Here is a 23,565-nt window from a genome sequence, read left to right as displayed (position 1 = left end):
TCAAGGAGCCAAATGTCTCATCCAATTTATTGTCAACGAATAGTCACAGCCACCATCATAGACCCATCATCTATCCATACATTGGAATCTGAACCAATCAAGGCTCATCCTTCAGTCAACACTGCAGTCCCTTCTAGCTCCTCAAAGCTAAACTCTAATCTGTCCTTTGACCTGAGTGATTCAGATCTCACTGAGACCCAAAATCAACAACTTGAGTGCTTCCTCTTGTCTCAAAGATCGGTTTTTGCACACGAATGGTCAGAGCTAGGCAAAACACATCTGTGTCAGTATAAGATTGAGATAGCATCACCATTTTACAACTAATTTCTAAAGGATGCCACATTTAACTGGTCTGGTCTGGTCAGGCACCTAACAAACTGAAAGAATGCCTCACTACACCCCTCGTCTTAACATACCCTGCGTGTTCCCAAAGGTTGCAATATATTCACCATTCTTCCAATAGTTTGTCCATCGATTTTAACCTCCATATGGATAATAATATATCATTTCACGGCAAGAGAAAAGAAAGGTCACAAAACTGACATTTCCTATTACAGACAAGAAATCCCTGCTTTATGCTTACCGTGATTCAAAAGCAGGTGGATGCCACCTTGGTCGTGATGCTACTCGCCAGTCCATATTGACAGGCTTGTACCAAGATGCTGAAACATACACCAAATCGTGTGGTGAATGTCAAAATAAAGAAGCAAACGTTGGTTCCATTCCAAATCAGCTCCACTTGTACCTATGCCTATTGATGACAACTTTTCCAGGCTATATGCCAGGCTATATGACCTCTTTCTCAAACAAAGGATGGGCACATGTATGTTCTTGTAGCTGTGGACTCATTCTTAAGGTTGATTGAAGCATTTCCATTGCACACCCAAGATGCTGTGGATGTAGCAACAAAGATCTTTAATGGTATGGTTCCCCTCGAACTCTTATCACTGACAGAGGTCGCCAGTCCACATCAAAGCTGGCCAGTGCTACTTGTGAAATGTTTAAGGTTATACACCACTTCATATCATTGTACTACCCCCAGACACATGGAATGGTTGAACAGCGTAACAGTACGATCGCGCAAGCTTTATAATCTTACTATAAGCCTGACCAATCCAACTGGGCTGACATTCGTCCGTGTGTCCTCCTGACAACTATTTGGAAACTTCTCAAAACCTTACTCCGATATTCTACATTCTAAGTAGTGTTCCAAATGAATTTGACCATCACAGGTGAATAACCTTTTCCATTAAGGGGCTTTCTAAAATTGAGCTCCTGCTGAGAACAATACTCTATCATACGTGTTTTATTATGTCAGTTCATTGCACAGAATGATATTGTGTTCACCATATGTTACTCCATATTTGCTTCTCAAAGCAGAACAATTGGAATTCCTTATTATGACATATATTGCACTGTGTTTTATGGTGGTATACATGTTTATAAGCAATAATGCCGCATGTTCTCTTTCGTCAATCGTTGATTGATCAAATGTCCATATTCATGTTTGGTTCATCAGGAACAAATGACTGTTCGATAGAATCAGTAGCACATGTAACATCCATGTTTTGCTTTTGCAATCAAAAGCTTCCCACAGCGGAGGGATATTGTCATAGTCTTAAAATCACTATAATTAATCCAAAATAATGGTCATCATATTTCGATAATAAGTTGCGTGTTTGCATCAATATTGTACATGTATTAAACGATCAGCACAATTTTAATATATATTTCTTACGATAAAGTAAGGGACTTGCCGTTCACGTTACGGACCGTCACATATCAGTAACTCTGAATTATGCAGTACCGTCAAGCTGCCTAAGGCTGTAACATGCTGTGCATGGCCGAGCGCATTGTCATTAAAAATGTATAACGTCAGATACATAGTGATGTAAATGATGATTGTAATTGATACACCAGATGTTCGATCATTATAATATTAAGTAACTTAGATATTCCACAGTCCCTGTATATACCGAGTCCAGCAGCATATACTTCACTCTGAGCACTGCGAATAAAGACTCCAAAGGACTCAGCAGCCTTCTCTCGGTTTTTAAGGTAAGACTGTATTATTTGATTAGTTAAGGTATTGAAGATATATCGTATCATATGAACTCCACTTATGTGTACTAATTTTCACAGCTTTAACCATACGTCTATATAGTTCATCATAAAACAAGCAAGGATGATGCAAATAGTACGTTTATATATGTAGATATTAGTATATTAGTTCAATCATACATTAACTGCTGATATGCCAAGTGATAGATAGTCAGTTAATTACATAGTATGAGTACGAGTACAGTGTGGTAAATACCCGCTGCTAACCTCACGTACATACCGGGTCATGTGAATTTCTATGCTACGTCTATTATTTGGGTAAGCGTTTACGGCATTGAAATATTACAGTATATGTAAAATACATGTATATGTAAATACATCAGTAACGCTAGAATGCCGTAAATGGAATCGTTAACAGTTCCTGTGTGACATACGCTAGAATAAGATCCCTGTCTAGTATCAGACACAATTTACTTTGTAATTGTATTACCGTGATTTGTTTGAGTGGCATTCTAGAAGTCGTAGGTATAGAAATGACAAGACTTTAGGGATGATTCAGTTTTTATTTTAACAATGGCGACGTTTCGGTATAGAGTCTTATACCGTTTTCAAGCATATGGGGAATGAATGGGTACACCAGTTTATATACAAGATAAGATAAAGAGGTAACAATAACAAGGGTGGAAACAAAGCATGAAAGAAAGTTACATGATGAGCTACAATAGCATGATGATGAGCTAAGATAACATAAATGAGATGAGTGGGATTACCAAGACAATTAGTGACTGTAAGTTAAACTTAACTTACGGAAGATAAAGTAAATTACTAACAATTAAGTGTAACATTAGCAACATAACAACAGTATTGTTATTTAGGCAAAAGATGTACGATTAAGTTGGGGATTACCAAGACAATTTGTAACTGTCACTAATTGTCTTGGTAATCCCACTCATCTCATTTATGTTATCTTAGCTCATCATCATGCTATTGTAGCTCATCATGTAACTTTCTTTCATGCTTTGTTTCCACCCTTGTTATTGTCATCTCTTTATCTTATCTTGTATATAAACTGGTGTACCCCTTCATTCCCCATATGCTTGAAAACGGTATAAGCATCTATACCGAAACGTCGCCATTGTTAAAATAAAGAAGTGGATCATCCATAAAGTCTTGTCATGTCCATTGTATTGCCGTATTTGTAGTAATGATAAACCAGTCATTTAAAGTCTGCCAACATAATCGTACATCTTTGCCTAAATAACAATACTGTTGATATGTTGGTAATGTTACACTTAATTGTTAGTAATTTACTTTATCTCAAGTGTATAGTTATTGTTTGAAATCTCTCTATACGTGTATACGTAACTTCTCACTCTGCTACGAATAAAGACTCTAAGGGACTCTGCAGCCTTCTTACACAGTATATGTGACACACTTATTCAAACCAGTTTAAAATACAATCTCTTCAATTATCTTAGTGACTATCTCGATTTTGGAAGGTTTCCATGTAAATCGTCATGGCGAAGAATAACTATTAATTGTATAAATAAATCTGAAACTGAACGATGGGTTTCTCAAGTGTGTGTAAGGCACGATATGAATAGATATCGCTTGACCCACAATTTCTTTGGTGTACATAGATTGTATTGTTTGATGTATTTTTACCCACAGTTTAAAGATATATTACAGTTTTGTGTACAAATCAGCTCAAGGGGAAAATTCGCAAAACATTGTGAACTCTGCAAAAGATATTGTAATGATTATGACTGCCATGTAATTCTACACTGTGAACACTATATGTACAACAGAAATAATTTCTTTTCAAAACTTATAGATCTCTTTGATGTGGATGTTTATGTACAAATAGAATTATTATCTGAAGATGAAATGTTATCACTATTTTCTGGGGGTGAACTACTAGTTATTAACGATATTGATGAAATGTCATGGAGATGTATGATTGTCCTCTTCTGTAAATACCTATATTCCTTGCTTCCCTCACTAAACTGTGCATTCTAGACCTTTCATCTTTTCTTTGTACATATATATGACTATATGAAGGTGTTGTGAATATATTGTTGTGATTATGTTGCTGTAAATATTTCATGTACATGTTTATAATGATCTTCGGAATATAATCTGGAGGAAATAAAGAGATTCATTCATTCATTCATTTCATTCATTCATTCATTCATTCATTCATTCATTCATTCATTCATTCATTCATTCATTCATTCATTCATTCATTCATTCTCGGTTTTATGGTTTAAGTTAATTCCCCTACTATCTCGTCGTCATTGTGACGTAGCCCAGGTCAACCTACATCAGTAAACCAAGCTACATCGATACAGCTGACCTTTGTGTATTCACAACAGCCACACCGCGGCGATGGTTATACTGTTATCCTGTGTTTGTGTTGAGAAGCACATGATAACCATGTGTATACTCTTAAAACAGCTTGATACAGACATTCAAAGTTTAGAACCAAAATTGGTACACATGATTTCAGCAACAAAAGACCATAGAATGGGATGGGGACAACACTAGACTTGCAATAAACAATATCTATGGGAACCCCTATGCATGTGAGTGGCATAGGTATTATCTGCTATGGCCAACACTAGACTTGCTATAAACGAAATCTCTGGGAACCCCTATGCATGTGAGTGCAATAGGTATTATCTGCTATGGCCAACACTAGACTTGCTATAAACAATATATCTGGGAACCCCTATGCATGTGAGTGGCATAGGTATTATCTGCTATGGCCAACACTAGACTTGCTATAAACAATATCTCTGGTAACCCCTATGCATGTGAGTGGCATAGGTATTATCTGCTATGGCCAACACTAGACTTGCTATAAACAATATCTCTGGGAACCCTTATGCATGTGAGTGGCATAGGTATTATCTGCTATGGCCAACACTAGACTTGCTATAAACGAAATCTCAGGGAACCCCTATGCATGCGAGTGGCATAGGTATTATCTGCTATGGCCAACATGCGTCCTGATCACAGCTTGACAGTAACGACTCATGGAAGCAATCAAACGTTGCTCAACAGTGCCGTAATATCATCCCATAGATGTTGGATTGAGGGAACATCCGGCGAACGGGCAGGCCAAGGTGATGTCTTGACGTTGTGGCGCCGTTGAAACAAACAACACTTTGTCTGTCGTTGTCGTGCTGGAACAGCCCACAGCTGACGAAATGTCTTGAGTGACGCTGTGTTGCAGAATCACCTGTCGATATCGGAATCCCCTCAGTGCATCTGCCACGTGCAGGAGGGCCGCCCTACCACCATGATGGATTGCTGTTCACATCATTACGCTGCGTAATCATGGCAGACTCACTGCTGTCTTGTGTATACCATAACAGACACACTGTTGTATTGTACGTATCATTATAGACACTGTTGTATTCTGTATAGCAAGACAGACACACAGTGGTATTGTATATATCATGATAGACAAACTGTTGTATTGTATATATCATGATAGACACACTGTTGTATTGTATGTATCATAACAGACACACTGTTGTATTGTATATATCATGATAGACACTGTTGTATTGTGTATAGCAAGACAGACACACAGTTGTATTGTATATATCATGACAGACACACAGTTTTATTGTATATATCATGATAGACAAACTGTTGTCTTGTATATATCATGATAGACAAACTGTTGTATTGTATATATCATGATAGACACACTGTTGTATTGTATATATCATGATAGACAAACTGTTGTATTGTATATATCATGACAGACACACAGTTGTATTGTATATATCATGATAGACACTGTTGTATTGTGTGTAGCAAGACAGACACAATGTTATATTGTGTATATCATGACAGACATACTGTTGTATTGTATATATCGTGACAGACACACTGTTGTATTGTGTATGTCATAACATACACACTGTTGTATTGAGTATGTCTTGACAGGCACACAGTTGTATTGAATATATCATGATAGACACTGTTGTATTGTGTATAGGAAGACAGACACAGTTGTATTGTATTATCATGATAGACACTGTTGTATTGTGTATAGAAAGACAGACACAGTTGTATTGTATATCTCATGATAGACACTGTTGTATTGCGTATAGCAAGACAGACACACAGTTGTACTGTATATATCATGATAGACACAGTTGTATTGTGTATAGCAAGACAGACACACAGTTGTATTGTATATATCATGATAGACACTGTTGTATTGTATATATCATGATAGACTCACTGTTGTATTGTGTATATCATGACAGCCACACTGTTGTATTGCATATATCATGATAGACACTGTTGCATTGTGTATAGCAAGACAGACACACAGTTGTATTGTATATATCATGACAGACACAATGTTGTATTGTGTACAGCAAGACAGACACAGAGTTGTATTGTATATATCATGATAGACACTGTTGTATTGTGTATAGCAAGACAGACACACAGTTGTACTGTATATATCATGATAGACACAGTTGTATTGTGTATAGCAAGACAGACACACAGTTGAATTGTATATATCATGATAGACACTGTTGTATTGTGTATAGCAAGACAGACACACAGTTGTACTGTATATATCATGATAGACACAGTTGTATTGTGTATAGCAAGACAGACACAGTTGTATTGTGTATATCATGATAGACAAACTGTTGTATTGTATATATCATGACAGACACTGTTGTATTGTGTATATCATGATAGACAAACTGTTGTATTGTATATATCATGACAGATACAATGTTGTATTGTGTATAGCATGACAGACACACTGTTGTATTGTGTATATCATGACAGGCACACTGTTGTATTGTGTATGTCATAACATACACTGGTGTATTGAGTATGTCTTGACAGGCACACAGTTGTATTGTGCACATCATGAGAGACACACTGTTGTGTTGTATATATCATGACAGACACACTGTTGTATTGTATATATCATGACAGACACACTGTTGTATTGTGTATATCATGATAGACAAACTGTTGTATAGTATATATCATGACAGATACAATGTTGTATTGCGTATATCCTGACAGACACACTGTTGTACTGTGTATATCATGACAGGCACACTGTTTTATTGTGTATGTCATAACATACACACTGTTGTATTGAGTATGTCTTGACAGGCACACTGTTGTGTTGTGTATATCATGAACGACACACTGTTGTGTTGTATATATCATGACAGACACACTGATGTATTGTATATATCATGACAGACACACTGTTGTATTGTGTATATCATGATAGACAAACTGTTGGAGTGTATATATCATGACAGACACTGTTGTATTGTGTATATCATGGCAGACACTGTTGTATAGTGTATATCATGATAGACAAACTGTAATACTGTGTATATCATGACAGACACACTGTTGTATTGTATAGATCATGACAGACACACTGTTGCATTGTATATATCATGAGAGACACACTGTTGTGTTGTATAGATCATGACAGACACACTGTTGCATTGTATATATCATGACAGACACACTGTTGTACTTTGTATATGATGACAGAGAAACTGTTGCATTGTGCATGTAATGACATGTTTTGTCATGTGTTTATTTTGTCAGGCACATTGTTGTCAGGTGTATATCATAACTCTTTTCCAGCCTGCATTACGACAAAACGACATTCTATGTACATCGTGACCGACACACTTTTGCGCTGTGTAAATCATGACCGACATACCATCCCGTGCTTATCATGAGACTCACGTACACTGTTGTCCTGTGCACTACTGACCTGACTACCCCGTCTACGTATGTTATGGAATGCACACTGTTGCCACTGGTATATCATGCCAGGGACACTCTTCTATGTATATAATGACAAACTGTTGTCATACGTCTAACATGACTGATGCACTGTTTCCCTATGTGCATATTATAACAGACACACTATTATCCTGCGAATAATATGACAGGCACACTTTTCTGTTGTACATCATGACAGACAGACTGTTGTCCTGTGACATGTGACATGACACTCTTCTCCTATGTATATTATGACCGACACATGTGCTTATTATAACGATGCAACTGTACGTTTGCACTAGCGCCCACACCGTGTATACTCCTGACCTACCGGCAGCCTTGTGCATGCAGGAGTTACAAGTTCAGTTCAGTACGCAGTCAGGTCAGTCGTGTGAATCTATGGTTTATTCCCGGACTGTCGACAACAACAAATAATCCGTCCAAATTACTTGTCAACAGTCCGGGGAAAGGGAGATGATGTTCTACATGAGTGACTTCACGCCCAGTGTTCTCGGAATTAACACACCAATTAAAACAGAGAGCGACATCCTATTTTTCATTTGTCGAAAGATCGGGCTGACACCGCATCTATCACCATGAATGTAAGCCGCTGTGGATAAAGCTTACATTAAGGTTATTTTATAGTAATAGGCTTCTCTGCCAGGTGACAATTGGCTAGTGTAAGGTCCCTCTCTTCCCACAGAGGTTACTCAAGTCATATCTTCCCACGTAACATCTGTTCTAATACGGCCCTTTCATAGCGCGCCTGTTCAGGATTCGTGACTGGTTGCAATCAGATTTAGTTGTGCAATCAGCGACGTTGTTTCAAAAGCAATCATTCGCAAAGCCTCGGTAATTTCCGCATGCTTCGGAAAAACTAGTACCTCTCACCCTCTTCTATGTGGCCCCACTTTCTATTGCTAGTTTCTGATTTTCAGTTAAACATGAAATACCGAATCTGTCCTTCGCATATTGATCAACTAACTCCATCGCGGTCGCCATATTGGATCTAAGTCGATGTAACACGTGTTCTGATTGGATAGAAAGAAGGGAGATAATTCGGGTTGCGAATTTTGGCCGCAAGGGGATTTTACGAGAACCGGGAAATATGGCCGTATTAAAACAGAGGTTACGTGGGAAGATATGACTTGAGTAACTTCTGTGGGAAGAGAATGGTGTATGATATAGGACCTACAGGACGTTGTGTATTTTTATGATGATCTTAAGGTAGCCAACTTCAAGTGTATAGGTTCTATGAATCAGGCCTCAATGCTGGTAAAAACATAACAAACAGAACAGAGAAACTCAATAACTTATTCACAAAACGTCAACTCAATACAGTGAAATTCTCACATTTCAAGACATTCAAAACCTCACAGACTTCCCTAAACCCTAAATTTAATTAAAAAGTCTAACTTTTAATCTTCTTAATTAACCACTCAACCCATTAGCGATGAACCCATCAACATAACACCCTAAAATCCTAACATCCCAATATACCTAGCAACCGAACCCTTAGCAATCTAACCCCTAGCACATAAGACCTACCCCTAACGAGACATGACTCTGATTTCAGAGCTTATGTCCAAAAATAAATAAGATAAGATAAGATAATATTTCTTTATTACCCCAAGGGAAATTTGTTTTGCATCATTTGCAGTTCTCCAGTTTCTTCTTTCATAAAGCAGCCAAATATAACATTGCAAATGATAATCATAAAACTATTGTTTAAAATAATCAGGATATAAATACATCAATTTAGTACACATACATTGATATTGACTAGAATTTGGACAGTTGGAAGACAAGTCATTCATTGAATTTATTGAATTCATTGAATCTAATACTGGCTGAAACAAATGAGTGGCGAACCCTGTTTGCTCTAAAAGTCGGCATACGCAGCTTGCGTCCAGAATATAATGATGAATATTCCGAAAAAAGTATGTGAGTAGGATCACTTAAAATTTTGTTTGCCTTTTTTTTAAATTTGCTGCTCATAATAACTGCCGATACTTTCGGTAGGAACCAATCATTTTAGACGCAGTGTTTATAAGTTTTGAGAGTTTACTTATATTCTGGACAGACAGGTTCCCGAATCAACTCAAGAAATTAAAGGTTATGACACTTTGAATAAAGGTTTTGCAAAATAACATCATGATAGTTTGGTCCATTTTAAAATGTTTCAACTTCCACAAAAAATGCAAGCGTTGTTGTCCTTTCTTATATATTTACTCTTTGTTTTCGGTCCAGAGACCTTTCAAACTAAGATAGTACTCAAGTATATGTATTTGTATTCAATTACTCTTTCTATTTCATTATCTTCAATACTTACAGCTTACTTATTGTTAACTCAGCTTTTCTAAAATCTATGATTATTTCTTTGGAGTTTTTTTGCACATTCAAAAATAATACATTAATTCCCTATGCAAAAGGCATTCCAGACGTTGAGTTCAAAGTTCCAGGAATACGAAAAATAGCCACCAAAAGCCTATCTACTTGGTCTGCATTACCAGGACCCGAAGTAAGCGTCCTCACCTCTGGTGAACCAGTCGTCTAAAGACTAGGAGTACTGTTAAGCTACTCCCTTTATAGGGATGGAGCCAGGCAACGCATGTGCTGCCCATGCCAGCTGCAGGCAGATACACATCAACCTGCCGGATGTGTTGCGGCTATGCATACCAGAATACATGTTATGTTAACGCAACTCGAAAAAAACTAGAACTTTACACAAATTATCCCAAACTCACTTAGTAGAATGTAGACTGACTGACTGAGTTTGGTTTTACGCCTCTTTTAGCAATATTCCAGCAACATCACAGCGGGGAACACCAGAAATGGGCTTCACACATTGTACCCATGTAGGGATTCGAACACGGGTCTTCGGCGTGACGAGCCAACACTTTAATCACTAGGCTACCCCACCGCCCCGTAGAATGTGGAAGATCTCACTGAGAGTTTGGATGGTGCCGGACGGTGATGACTGTAGAGGCCCTGAAGGACAATGAGTGGATGCTTAGGGGAGACATATGAGAAGAAGGGGATCTCTATATATGTGATTGATGGCTATTGAGAGGAATGAGGGTACAAGTACAGGCTGATGTAATGGAAAGGAAGTGAGTGGTGTACTTGAACATATATTGCGTTATAAATAGTAGACTTTTCAAAATAAATAACATTTAAAAAAAACAACAACAACAATCGTTTGCATCGTTTGCAACAAATGTGGCCGCCATTAGGCTAACCCCGCTCAAAGTCAATGACCTAGTTAAAGTTGATGGTGATCTAATAGGAAGAGTGATAAGAATACTACAGACCTTGAATTCCTACAACCTGTTTGATATTAAAACTGAATTCGGGGAAATAGAAGCAGCAAGATACCAACTTAAGGTGTTACCTGAAAGTGTGACAAGTGCGTCAGCCACGGCGTCCATGCCATAGAACCAGGCACAAATGTTCAATCATTAAACAGTTACTCTTCAGTTAATGAGAAACAACATCAGTCCATCAATAAATTGTTGTCAAACCCTTGTAACTCCACCACTCTGCCCACTCATCCTCAGCATCAGGCTGCTACCATGACGTCACAGTCTTTGTCGCATGACGTAAATCTTCATTCTGTACATACATATTCTCAGGTCCATTTTATTCCACTTCAACATCTCGAATGACTCCTCTGTGAGTCGACCATCTGCTCCAAAGAGGCATATTCTTCCCATTGACTCGGATTCCGACTAGTGCTATCCTTCTTGGAACTGCTGTACTCTACTGCGACCAATGACGTGACTGTAACACGACTTCCACAGAACAAAATGTTAAATCTTCAAACTTATTGAGTTTCTTGACAGAAAACGTGTTTTAGATGTATTCGTGGGATGGTTGTCTTTTAGATTTCCCAACTTTTAACCGTTGACTTTCCCAAAAATTGACAGGTTTGGGCCAAAGTGTTTTTCAACACTACACCATCGCCCGTCACTAGACACACGTCAGTTGTGAATGAGGGAACAGGTCAAAATGGCAACACGAAAAAATGGCCACACTGACCCTAGTTAAAATGGCCACAACCCCCAGTCAAAACAGCCATAGAAAAAGTTAAAATGGCCATAGAAAAAGTTAAAATGGCACAACCCTGATCAAAATGGCCATACCAAAAAGTCAAAATGGCCATAGAAAAAGTCAAAATGGCCATACATTATTTTTTTCATATTAATGAGTATTGTTCTTGAAATGCTCTCTTAATTGATACTTTGAGATTATGAATTATCAGATGAATTATCAAAATATGGTAAATATGGTATACAGTTATTTCCTAACTGATTAGAAATTTTATTACTTATGTTTGCAGACGACATCGTTCTTGTGTCTGATACAATTCCTGGGTTACAAAATCAGCTTAATATTTTGTATAATTTCTCTGAATACTCGGGCTTGAAAATTAATTTAGATAAGACAAAAATTGTTGTTTTCAGAAGGGGAGGTCGACTAGCAAGAAGCGAAAACTCTGCTTTGAATGATGAGCCAATAACAACAGTTAATACTTATAAATATTTGGGTGTTTAAAATGAGAAATTGTGTTAATGATCTGGGGGGTGATCTGGCACTAAGAGGTAAACGGGCTTTAATGAAAGTAATTACAAATCTCAGTAAAATTGGAATTATAGATCCGAGTATGTTTTTTTTCTTATGTAATACTTTGGGCTGTTTAATTATTCTCGCATTTTCTTAATTAATACTTTTAAATGTTATTTCAAGACCCTTTGATCCTTGGTTACTGTTTTGATAACATGACAATAAGTGACCAGGACACCTTTACTTAGGGCTCTTCACCACACTTCCATCCCATAGAGCCTGGTAAACTTCAGGAGGCACAAGTGAAGATAAAGGTAAGAAGCATAGGTATTAAAAAAATGACAACTTATCCTTAAATTGGCTCGTTAATTACTAATCAACATGGAATTACATACATTGTGTAACCTTAATTAAGATGTGAAACCTCGTTAACTCATCAAGCCGTAATTGATCAGTTAATTGTCAATCTCTGTGTTTATTGTAATTGTTCTTATACTTTTTAGGTGAAGGAAGCAGCCATGGCAAATATGCAGGAGTCTGGACGCTCCATTGCTGAAAAGGTGAGGAGGTATTCGCAGAGTCTCTACAAGGACGGAAAGCTGAGCCATGTGGAAATTCTCCGCTTGTGTGCCCAGCTGATCACGACTGGACCAGTGTAATGAACTGTTTCTGACTTGATGTAACTGATCTACATGGACAGACAGACTGACAGATATTTTATTTAAGTCTCACCTCATGTAAAAGTACAGATATATACACACATTATATACATAAAATGAGCCACCCTTTAAGGGTTATGAGGGACTATTTCATAGAAGTGACATATATGATAAAAGTAACAATATGAAATTAGCCGTATAAAAGATGTTTTCTTTTTTGAAGTATATAAAAGCAGGTTTTGGCTGTAAAATAAACATGTTCTTTAAATAGTAAACCATTTATTCATTATCACATAAATCTAGGAAGTTGGGATAGTTGAAACACATATGGCCATATAAACTTTCACGTAGATCATCGTACAGCGGACATTCCAACAGTACATGACGTTCATCCCCAGTCTTATCATGCATTGGAAACACACCCTTTCATTTACATTTATATTTGAATATCTGCCTGTTTCCAACTTTAGGGGTGCAGTACCAGATCTAAACTTGGAAAGGGCAGATGGATAGGAGCGTGACATTTGCATACTTACATAGCTTTCGCAACCATACACACTTTTAAACATTCTATACGTCCGCAACTTATTGCTACCCACTCTGCCTTCTTGTTTATACAACGCTTCATACCACTCAGACACATACTTTCCTATACAAGTAACCTGTACCCGCTCACATTCATTCTTCACACTCACACCCTCTTCCATAGCCCCATTCTTTAATTTTGGCTTTCAAACGGTAGTTCCAATTTTTGACACGTCCACCCGCGCACTCATCCGACCATACAAAAACATATTTATTTAATCTATAGTGCATTTTGTTAAAGCGGCAGTATTGCCTGATAATACATACCCACTGTCTGACAAACGGAGGAATGACATGGATGTCTTGTAGTAGTACATAGTACATAGTACATGTACATGAAGAAAGAACCTACATATATATGTCTTGTTATTTGTTCAAAATATGATTTGTTGATGTGTAATAAACATCGAATTTTGTCTGATATAACTTCTTTTGTCATTTTTACACCTTGATATCAAATAATGCCACATGGGAAAATGTTATAAGTATCAAAAAATATTAAAATAATGTATGGCCATTTTGACCTTTTCTATGGCCATTTTGACTTTTTGGTATGGCCATTTTGACTAGGGGTTTGTGGCCATTTTGACTTTTTTTGGTGGCCATTTTGACTTGGATGTTTTATGGCCATTTTGACGTGTGGCCATTTTGACTAGGACCCGTGAATGAACGATGTTCCGGCGCACTGACTTAAGTTAAATGATATTGCATTTAAAAGATCATTTTTATCATATTGAAAAATGTTAATATACTCTCCCAAAAAAGAAACGCATCATGAAAATAGCAATGAATTAAAACGTGATTCATTATACAAAATGTTTTTCTCTGTTTATGAGTCCTATGGTGTTTATATTTTGAAACATCACAACAAAACGCACCATCCGAAAAATACCCGTATTTAACAGCATGATTTTCAATTTCGGCGTGTAGTGTCACAGAATACAGAATTCACATGCAATGCACGTGAAAGTTGGGGATCAGATAGTCTCAATGATGGGTATAAAAGGTTGATCGTTGTCTATCGATTATTCACTGCGTTTGGAATATTGTTGACGAACGCAAAATGCCACGTCTAAGTGAAGCCAACCGTCATATCGCCATTGGTTTCCTTGAAGCTGGCCAGTCTCAACGTGCAATTGCCCGACGCATGATCATATATCATATTGAAAAATGTTAATATACTCTCCCAAAAAAGAAACGCATCATGAAAATAGCAATGAATTAAAACGTGATTCATTATACAAAATGTTTTTCTCTGTTTATGAGTCCTATGGTGTTTATATTTTGAAACATCACAACAAAACGCACCATCCGAAAAATACCCGTATTTAACAGCATGATTTTCAATTTCGGCGTGTAGTGTCACAGAATACAGAATTCACATGCAATGCACGTGAAAGTTGGGGATCAGATAGTCTCAATGATGGGTATAAAAGGTTGATCGTTGTCTGTCGATTATTCACTGCGTTTGGAATATTGTTGACGAACGCAAAATGCCACGTCTAAGTGAAGCCAACCGTCATATCGCCATTGGTTTGCTTGAAGCTGGCCAGTCTCAACGTGCAATTGCCCGACGCATGAATGTTCACCAAAGCACCATTTCACGGCTCTGGGAGAGATATCGCCGGCAGAATGCGGTAGCAGATGCTCCTCGTAGTGGGCGACCTCGAGCGACCACTGCGGCGCGGGATCGCTACATCCGGGTACATCACCTGCGTCATCGAACAGCTACGGCCACCAGTACCGCTCGACAAATACCCGAATTGAGGAGGCTTTCTGCACAGACCGTCAGGAACAGGTTGAGAGAGGCTGGTTTACGTGCCAGAAGACCTTATTTTGGCCCTGTGCTTCGACAACAACATCGTCGACATCGAGTTCAATGGTGCACCAACGTTCAGGCCTGGAACCTACCGATTTGGCGTAAAATCTGGTTCAGTAATGAATCACGATTTCTATTGGAACGACGCGATGGAAGAATGCGGGTGTACAGACGTCGACGCGAACGTTTCGCCGACGCTTGCGTTGCCCAGGTGGACAGATTCGGCCGGGCCAGTGTTATGATGTGGGGAGCGATCACCTGCCGTAGGAAAAGTGATTTGGTGATGATCCAGGGCAACCTGACAGCTCAACGGTACTGTGACGAAATCCTACGCCCACACCTCCTTCCAATCATTGATCGCCAGAGGGAGTTGTTTCAACAGGACAATGCCAGGCCCCACACAGCACGTCACACTAGAGACTTCCTCCAGAACCACAACATCAATGTGCCCCCCCCCTGGCCCTCAAGATCACCGGACTTAAACCCGATCGAACATCTGTGGGATGCCCTGGACAGACGGGTGCGACACCGTAACCCTCAGCCCCAGACACTTCAGCAACTCACACAGGCACTACAGACAGAGTGGGCTGCGATTGGGCAACACGAGATTCTTAGACTTATTCGTTCGATGCCGAGGCGATGCCGTGCAGTTCTGGATGCCGACGGTGGTCACACGAGGTATTGACTTCCACCACACGTCTCCATGTGACACTCAAACTGACTTTCCTAGGGTTGGTGCAAAAGACGGATAAGTCTGCATTCCCAGTGTGCAATTTCGCTATATTTCATTGACTCATAAAGCCTACAAGATGTTTCAAAATAAACATAAAAATACAGTTGAAATTCCTATATGCGTTTCTTTTTTGGGGGAGAGTATATATATATGACGCAAAGAAGAAAACTATTCTGGCAAGGCCTCAGGAACAACAATTGTGCTGATATACTCATACAGTGGTTGGACAATGATACTAAAATCATACCAGAAAAATTCAAAATAAAGGAGATTCCTGGCGAATCTGCAGAACAAAGGAGAAAGAGAGAGATGCAAGCATTCACCTACATGCAAACGGAGATAGAACTAATGAAGATGAGATCAGCTGGCCAACAGGAAAGCGTTGCTGACATAGATAGAATGATGAAATAAGAAATCAACAAAACTACACAGGGCACAACAGCCGACACATTATTCAAACAATGGCAGCAACAATGCGAGAAAGAAGAAATCAATTCTTATAACAGATGGGATAAAAATCTCTCATGGCTGAAGAAGTACGAACAAGAATTTTCTTCCAAAATCTACGCTGATAATCCGTGGCTGAAATCTAAATCAAACAAACATGAAGGAAAATCCAAACTTCGTGAGTCAGTCCACCACAATTCGAAATCCAGATCAGTTACATTTATCGGAAGCAAGACCAAGAATGGAAGGATACTGACAAATAACAGTAATGTTCACTTCCAGTATGGAGTTCCATACCAGCAGAGAAAACACCAGGAGGAATACACAAATCAGAAACCAGTGCCGCGAAATCAAGGTAAAACTGATGTATTCCCCTCACAAAGCCACACAAACTACAACACTGAAAATCCTTTTTTATTCAACACTTGGAATGTGAAGAAAAGAAGGAAAATGAAAAACCAAAGACAGTAGACATAAAGATATTTAACTTGTCCAGGCGCCCTTTAACGGAAGATGAAATTACAATATTAAATAGGGGACTCAAATTTACACCTACCCCAAAATCAAGTAACTGCAATGAAGTGAAAGAAGACTTAACTGAATTCTGCAGAAAATTTCGAAATGAGGAATACTTTTTCGAGTGTGAAAATGGGGAGGAATCCCTAGTTAGAAATAAAAGTTTTTGGTGCGCCAAAAAGGGACAAAACAAACATTTGGATAATTTTGTGGATCAAATAAACAGTTATCCAATAATTCCTAACGCAAGCAAGAAACACTCTAATATAACCAGCAAACAGAGAGATTCTTTAAACTCTTTGGCCGAACATCATAATAAAAGAAGCTGACAAAGGCGGAGCAACAGTATTAATGGATTCAACGAACTACAAACACATGGCAATGGACTTACTCCTGGACAAAGGTACTTATGTCCCGTGCAGTGAAAAAGAGTCAGACAGTGTACTTCGGAAATTAAAGAACCTAACCAGTCAGTACTCAGAAGAGCTCACATCAAATGAACTTAATTATATAACACATTTTGACTGCAAATCGAGCAATTTCTATGGCTTACCCAAAATTCATAAAAGTAAGGAGATCATAAGACATTGTGAAAGTGCTAAAAGCAGCTATGTTGAGATGGAACACCCGGGAGATTTGAAACTCCGACCTATAATTGCAGGCCCAGCGTGTGCTACACATAGACTCAGTAATTTCATTGATATTTTATTGAAACCAATCTCATCAAATGTTAAAAGTTTTACTCGTGACACCATGCATTTCCTTTCCTCTTTACCAGAAGACGTTAATGAAACAAGCAAACTTGTAACTTTTGACGTAACAAATTTGTATTCAAATATCCCACATAGCCTGGGAATTAAAACGTTGGATTATTGGTTAAACCGTTGTGAAGAACACATACCTGAGAGAATTTCAAAATCATTCATTTTGGAAAGCGTTGAATTCATCTTAAAAAACATTATTTTCTTTTTTGACGATAAGTACTATAAACAGATTAAAGGAACAGCCATGGGAACCAAAATGGCGCCGACTTATGCGACGCTTGTCCTAGGTTATCTGGAGGAAAAGTTCAAGCATAAAATCAGTCAAATTCTTGGAGAGGATGTTGCCCATTTGTTCATGGATAATTGGAAAAGATTTCTAGACGACTGCTTCATAATTTGGCCATTTTCTGAGGAGAAACTTAATACATTTTACGAACTATTAAATAGCATGGACGAAAATCTTGTTTTCACTATGGAGGCAGATGAAACTAAAATGGCTTTCTTAGACACAATGGTCATCAAATCGGGGCGGAAATGGGACACAGATATCTTCTACAAACCTACAGATACGAAACAATATTTAAACTTCAAATCCTGTCATCCGAGCCACACTAAAAGAAGTCTTCCATATAACCTGGCACGAAGAATATGTACAATAGTTTCAAACCAGGACACCCGTAATCAAAGACTGAATGGACTTAAGATGTTTTTACTATTACGGGAATATCCAAAATCTCTGGGGCGGTGGGGTAGCCTAGTGGTTAAAGCGTTGGCTCGTCACGCCGAAGACCCGGGTTCGAATCCCCACATGAGTAAAGCCTATTTCTGGTGTCCCCCGCCGTGATGTTGCTGGAATATTGCTAAAAACGGCGTAAAACCAAACTCAGTCAGTCAGTCCAAAATCTCTTGTTAAATCTCTTGAATAAATAAAGCTTCACAGCTTAATAGAGAAGATCCTTTGACAGGAACGATGAAACAAACCAATGAGGTAAAAGTAATTGCTTACTTAATCCGTTGAACCCAAATGCGTTCCAGAACATAAAAACAAATATGTGCATCTTAGAACAAGATGAAAAACTGAAATCAATGCTGAAATCTAGAAAAATAATAAATAGCACAAGACAAAATCGGAATCTTAAAAAGATACTAACAAAAGCCAAATTTATTTTAAAGAAACAGAATTTATCAAATCCTACTGTGTCTAGCTAGATGCAACAGAGGTAACTGTGGAACGTGTCGACATATTGTTGAAGGACACTCTGTAACGCGGAGAATTCTATGTAACAACAGAATTTTGACTACTCTTCCAAAAACATAATTATTATATATGTCATAACATGCACAGGCTGTAATGAACAGTATATTGGTCAATCAGAAAATTTAAGAGCCCGGGTTCGTGTCCACAAACAACAAATAAAGTGTCCTGAAACCCAATGTATCCCGCTGAGTGAACATCTAGATGTCTGTGCGAAAGGAAACGATGTTAAATTTATAATATTTCCTTTTTATCAAGTTCAAAAATTCGGACAAAGTAAAACGAATTTTAAAAGAACACTAGTTCATAGACAAGTTCAAACCAATGTTAAACCATTGCAAGCTGTGACCTTGTCGTTCTAGAATGTTGTCCATATTGTGACGTCACAATATAGATGTAATGACGTCATCCTGTAACTGCTACAATCTCCCTGAAGAGTAAAGAACCAAACATGTTGGAGAAAAAGGCATTCTGTTTTTATTTATCTATGTGATATATATATATATATATATATATATATATATATATATATATATATATATATATATATATATATATATATATATATATATATATAAAGAAAGTGACGAGAATACCGAGCGTACAGTAGTACATATATAGAAGAAGTTTCTGAAATAATCACACGACACGGATCTTCTCCAACATGTTTCACTTTTATCTTCAGGGAGAAGTGATTACAGTTAAACGGATTATGTTAATGTTGGAGGAGATCCGTGTCGTGTGATTATTTCAGAAACTTCTTCTTATATATATATACATACATATACATACATTTATATATATACATATACATATATATATTGTATTGTCTATGTATACGTATTGCATAGCATTGAGGAGGCATCTAAATTACACTTTACACTTCTTTATTGCTAATACTTTCTGACGCAGGTATTATGAAATCTTTGCTGATTGATCTCACAAATAATGAAGGAGTGAGGATCGAGTTGATTTTAGCAACCGCGCAGAGTACTACAGAGTAAAAAGTAAAATCATCGTGACCGTTCGAGAAGTTTCTAGAAGGCTGCCTGAACCTATGGAACAGTGACACGAGATTGATTCGGGTTCCTCTTACGACCCGTCTTATCTCCCTAGCAAGTGCGGATTGGATGCCTGGCCTGGAAACATCCGAAGGACAGACTAGTGTACAGGCATTCTGCGGAGATTTGTGCCGGTTTTCATTGTAACCCTAAAACTTTCTGGGTCATCATGTGCGTTTCATTTGCAAATCACCTCATAAAGTAATTCAACCTATGTGGACGTTAAATAATTTCTTGAATTAGTTGTGTGTACCTCTGCGTTTCAGTTTGTAAATAACATCGTGACATTAAACTATAGCACAGCTTGTCTTTGAACTTCACCAAACAGTCTTCAAGTGTCGCTAATTTGGAAATGGTTTTATGTATTTTTTGTTATTTTCAGATATCCCAAACCTCGGTTGTAAACTGTATTGAAGACTGTAGCCAGAAGTTATAGACCATGGCATCGTCGTTCGACCTCGTCGCTATAAACTGCAATGCATTTAACAGTAACACGTTGAATGAATCTCTACCCCAGCTGGACTACTCTCTAAACGACACATACAAAGTGGTGGCAGGCTCACTTGTGTTTTTACTCATCCTGCCCTTTGTTCTTTTCGAGTTTAGCTGTTTCCCAATCGGTGCCAGCTCCGCCATCCTCCTGGGGGCCGTGCTCATGGTGGCGACCACCGTCCTGTCCCAGGGAGACTTCTATGACATTATAGGAGAAGACGGCAACATGCGGACAATATTCCTTCTCCTTGGTATGATGATTATATCCCAGTACTTTGAAAGGGAACAAATCATTCAAACTTTGATTAATAAGGTGCTGAAGAAAGATATATCCTTCCCCAGCTATTTATGGAGAGTCACGATGTTGTCCTTCTTTGTGGCTGCGTTGTTTACTAACGACGCTGCATGTGTCATACTGACACCGTTGATTCTAAAGCATTGGTGTTCACAGGAAAGATCAAGTGTCGAGCTGGAAACCCTTTTACTATCTATTTCAACATCAGCAAACCTTGGAAGTGTCATAACCATATTCGGTAATCCTCAGATAGCACTCATAGCGTCAACAACCGAGAACACTGTATACCTTAAAAGTCAGCTTAATCTCAAGCGCAGCGTGACGTACCTCGGAATACCGGCCATCTTGGGCTACCTCCTCAACCTGGCCTTCCTGATTGTTCACTCCAGGCTGAATGCTTCCACTAGCTGCTGTGCACAGCAGGTCCCTGTAGCAGAAGAGGTACATGGTGTGTTGCCATCAGAGAAAGATGAACGGGGAAGTAGCCGCGTCTTCTTTTTGCTGCCACCCTTACTTCTGGTCATCATGTTGGTGCTTCTGTTTGTTAAGACAGACGAGCTCCGTTTTGACATGGGTTTGTATGGTTTCGCTTTACAAGCTAACAAATGTACACGCTAGAGAGAAGAGTTATAAAACAGAGAATAAAAGCATTTATCACTAGATATGTTCCATGAATGAGACATTGTCTTCGGGTTGTAACTGATCTGTGTCTTAACTTAACATTGACATGTTTAATGACATATAATTCTTTTCTTTTGGTGTTCAGGTATTCTTCCAATGGCGGCATCTGCGTTAATAATGGCAGCAGATGTTGCATTGAACAAGACCAACCCAAGTCACCTCATAATGAAAGTAGACTGGAACGTCATCCTCATGTTCTTCGGTATTTTCGTATGGTTGGGCGGGGTAAACGCCACGCGAGTACCACGCTATGTGTGGAAGGCCATAGGCTTAGCTGGTCGTCCTATTGATGACGCCAAGAGCATTGCAATATTTGCGGTGTTTGTAATCTTTGGATCTAATGTTTTCAGCAACGTACCCTTGACGATTATCATTTTGGAGCAGTTGCAACCGTGTGCCAATCAGCTGGATTTTGTACTATACCTTGCGTGGTGCTCTACCATCGCTGGGAACCTCACACTCTTCGGCAGCGTGGCAAACATAATTGTAGCACAGAAAGCGAAGCAGACTCTGAATGTTTCTCTTACGTTCGGGGCGTTCTTCAAATATGGCTTCATTACGACTCTTATTATTACCACACAAGGCATATTTGTCATCTATGGACTCTTACAGATATAACAACTCGGGATTGTATGTTCATTGAACAAACATGTTAGTATTACAAGCAAATGCACAAAGAGGTCATGATGCTGGATAATTTGCCGCATGTGCTGCTAGTTTTTATACACACTATTTCATACGCCCTAAAGTTGTCCTTATGTTTGGCTATTGTTGTCAAGTAGGCAAGAACCCTAAAACGCCTTGGCTGTGACTAACATCTGCCAGAAAACCACCTAATATAGGTGTTAATATTGACCAATGTGGCTGGGTTAAACACGTGTTATCTCTGATGTCTTGCGATCAGGACTTGCAGTTACCTTCATGTGACATTCCAGGTGCAGTGTGTAATTTCGGTGATCATCACTAAAGTGATATCATTACTGCACGCGAGGTGAACTCTAACATTGCCAAGCTAAAAAACAATAAATCTCCTGGGCCTGATGGCATAGCAGCTGAATTTATCAAATCATCAACACCATACTCTGTAAAACATCTTACATTACTTTTTGCTCAAATATCTAATACAGGCAATTTCCCAGCTGTGTGGGGTACAAATATTATATGCCCTCTTTTCAAGTCAGGACAAAGGCAAGACCCTATAGCTAGTAATGATAGGGGTATTTCTTTAGTAGATTCACTTTGTAAATTGTTTTCTTGTATTTTAACATCTTGGCTGCAGAAGTGGTGTGAGAGTAACGATACTATTTGTGAGTATCTGGCTGGATTTACATCTAATTATAGCACTGTTGACCATACTTTTTCATTTAATGGTGTTATATACAAAAATTTGCACATAAGAAACGGGGGAGATTTTATTGTGTTTTTCTAGATTTCGCAAAGACGTTCAATACAATTAATCATAAAGTTTGTTTGATTGTCTAGAGGTTGTTGAAAACACTGGTAAATTTCATAATATTTTTGTGTCCATGTAGTTGGTAGCTTGTGTTAGGACTCCAAATGGTCTCAATTATACGTTCAGGTGTAATTAAGGTACCCGTCAAGTCCTCAATTAATCATTACTTTTTTAAACAGGCTTTTTTCAGTTCTTGAACCTTTTGCAGGAAAAGCTGTTAATATTGGTGTCAATGTTGATCATCTTTATGATGATGTGTCAGGAGTTGCAGATACTGCACTCTAGTTGCAGAAAAGGTTAAATGCACTTGATCTAATTTTGCAGGCATACTGGTATGGAGGTTAATATGGACAAAGCAAAGATTATG

General features: G+C 38.3%; 1 protein-coding gene across 1 annotated transcript; it reads left to right on the top strand.

The window, feature by feature from the left end:
* The first annotated feature begins 1,999 nt into the window (after nt 1-1,999).
* On the top strand, nt 2,000-22,752 carry LOC124259778 (putative transporter arsB). The gene is made up of 3 exons (XM_046693983.1): nt 2,000-2,058; nt 20,660-21,638; nt 21,831-22,752. The coding sequence occupies exons 2-3, from the start codon at nt 20,717-20,719 to the stop codon at nt 22,361-22,363; spliced, it is 1,455 nt and encodes a 484-aa protein (XP_046549939.1). The 5' UTR covers nt 2,000-2,058; nt 20,660-20,716; the 3' UTR covers nt 22,364-22,752.
* Nucleotides 22,753-23,565: the final 813 nt, after the last annotated feature.

Source organism: Haliotis rubra, unplaced genomic scaffold, assembly GCF_003918875.1.
Source record: "Haliotis rubra isolate DU_JTF1 unplaced genomic scaffold, ASM391887v1 Scf736, whole genome shotgun sequence".
Taxonomy (NCBI): domain Eukaryota; kingdom Metazoa; phylum Mollusca; class Gastropoda; order Lepetellida; family Haliotidae; genus Haliotis; species Haliotis rubra.
Note: the sequence above shows the minus strand (reverse complement) of the source record. Positions and strands in the feature narration are given on the sequence as shown.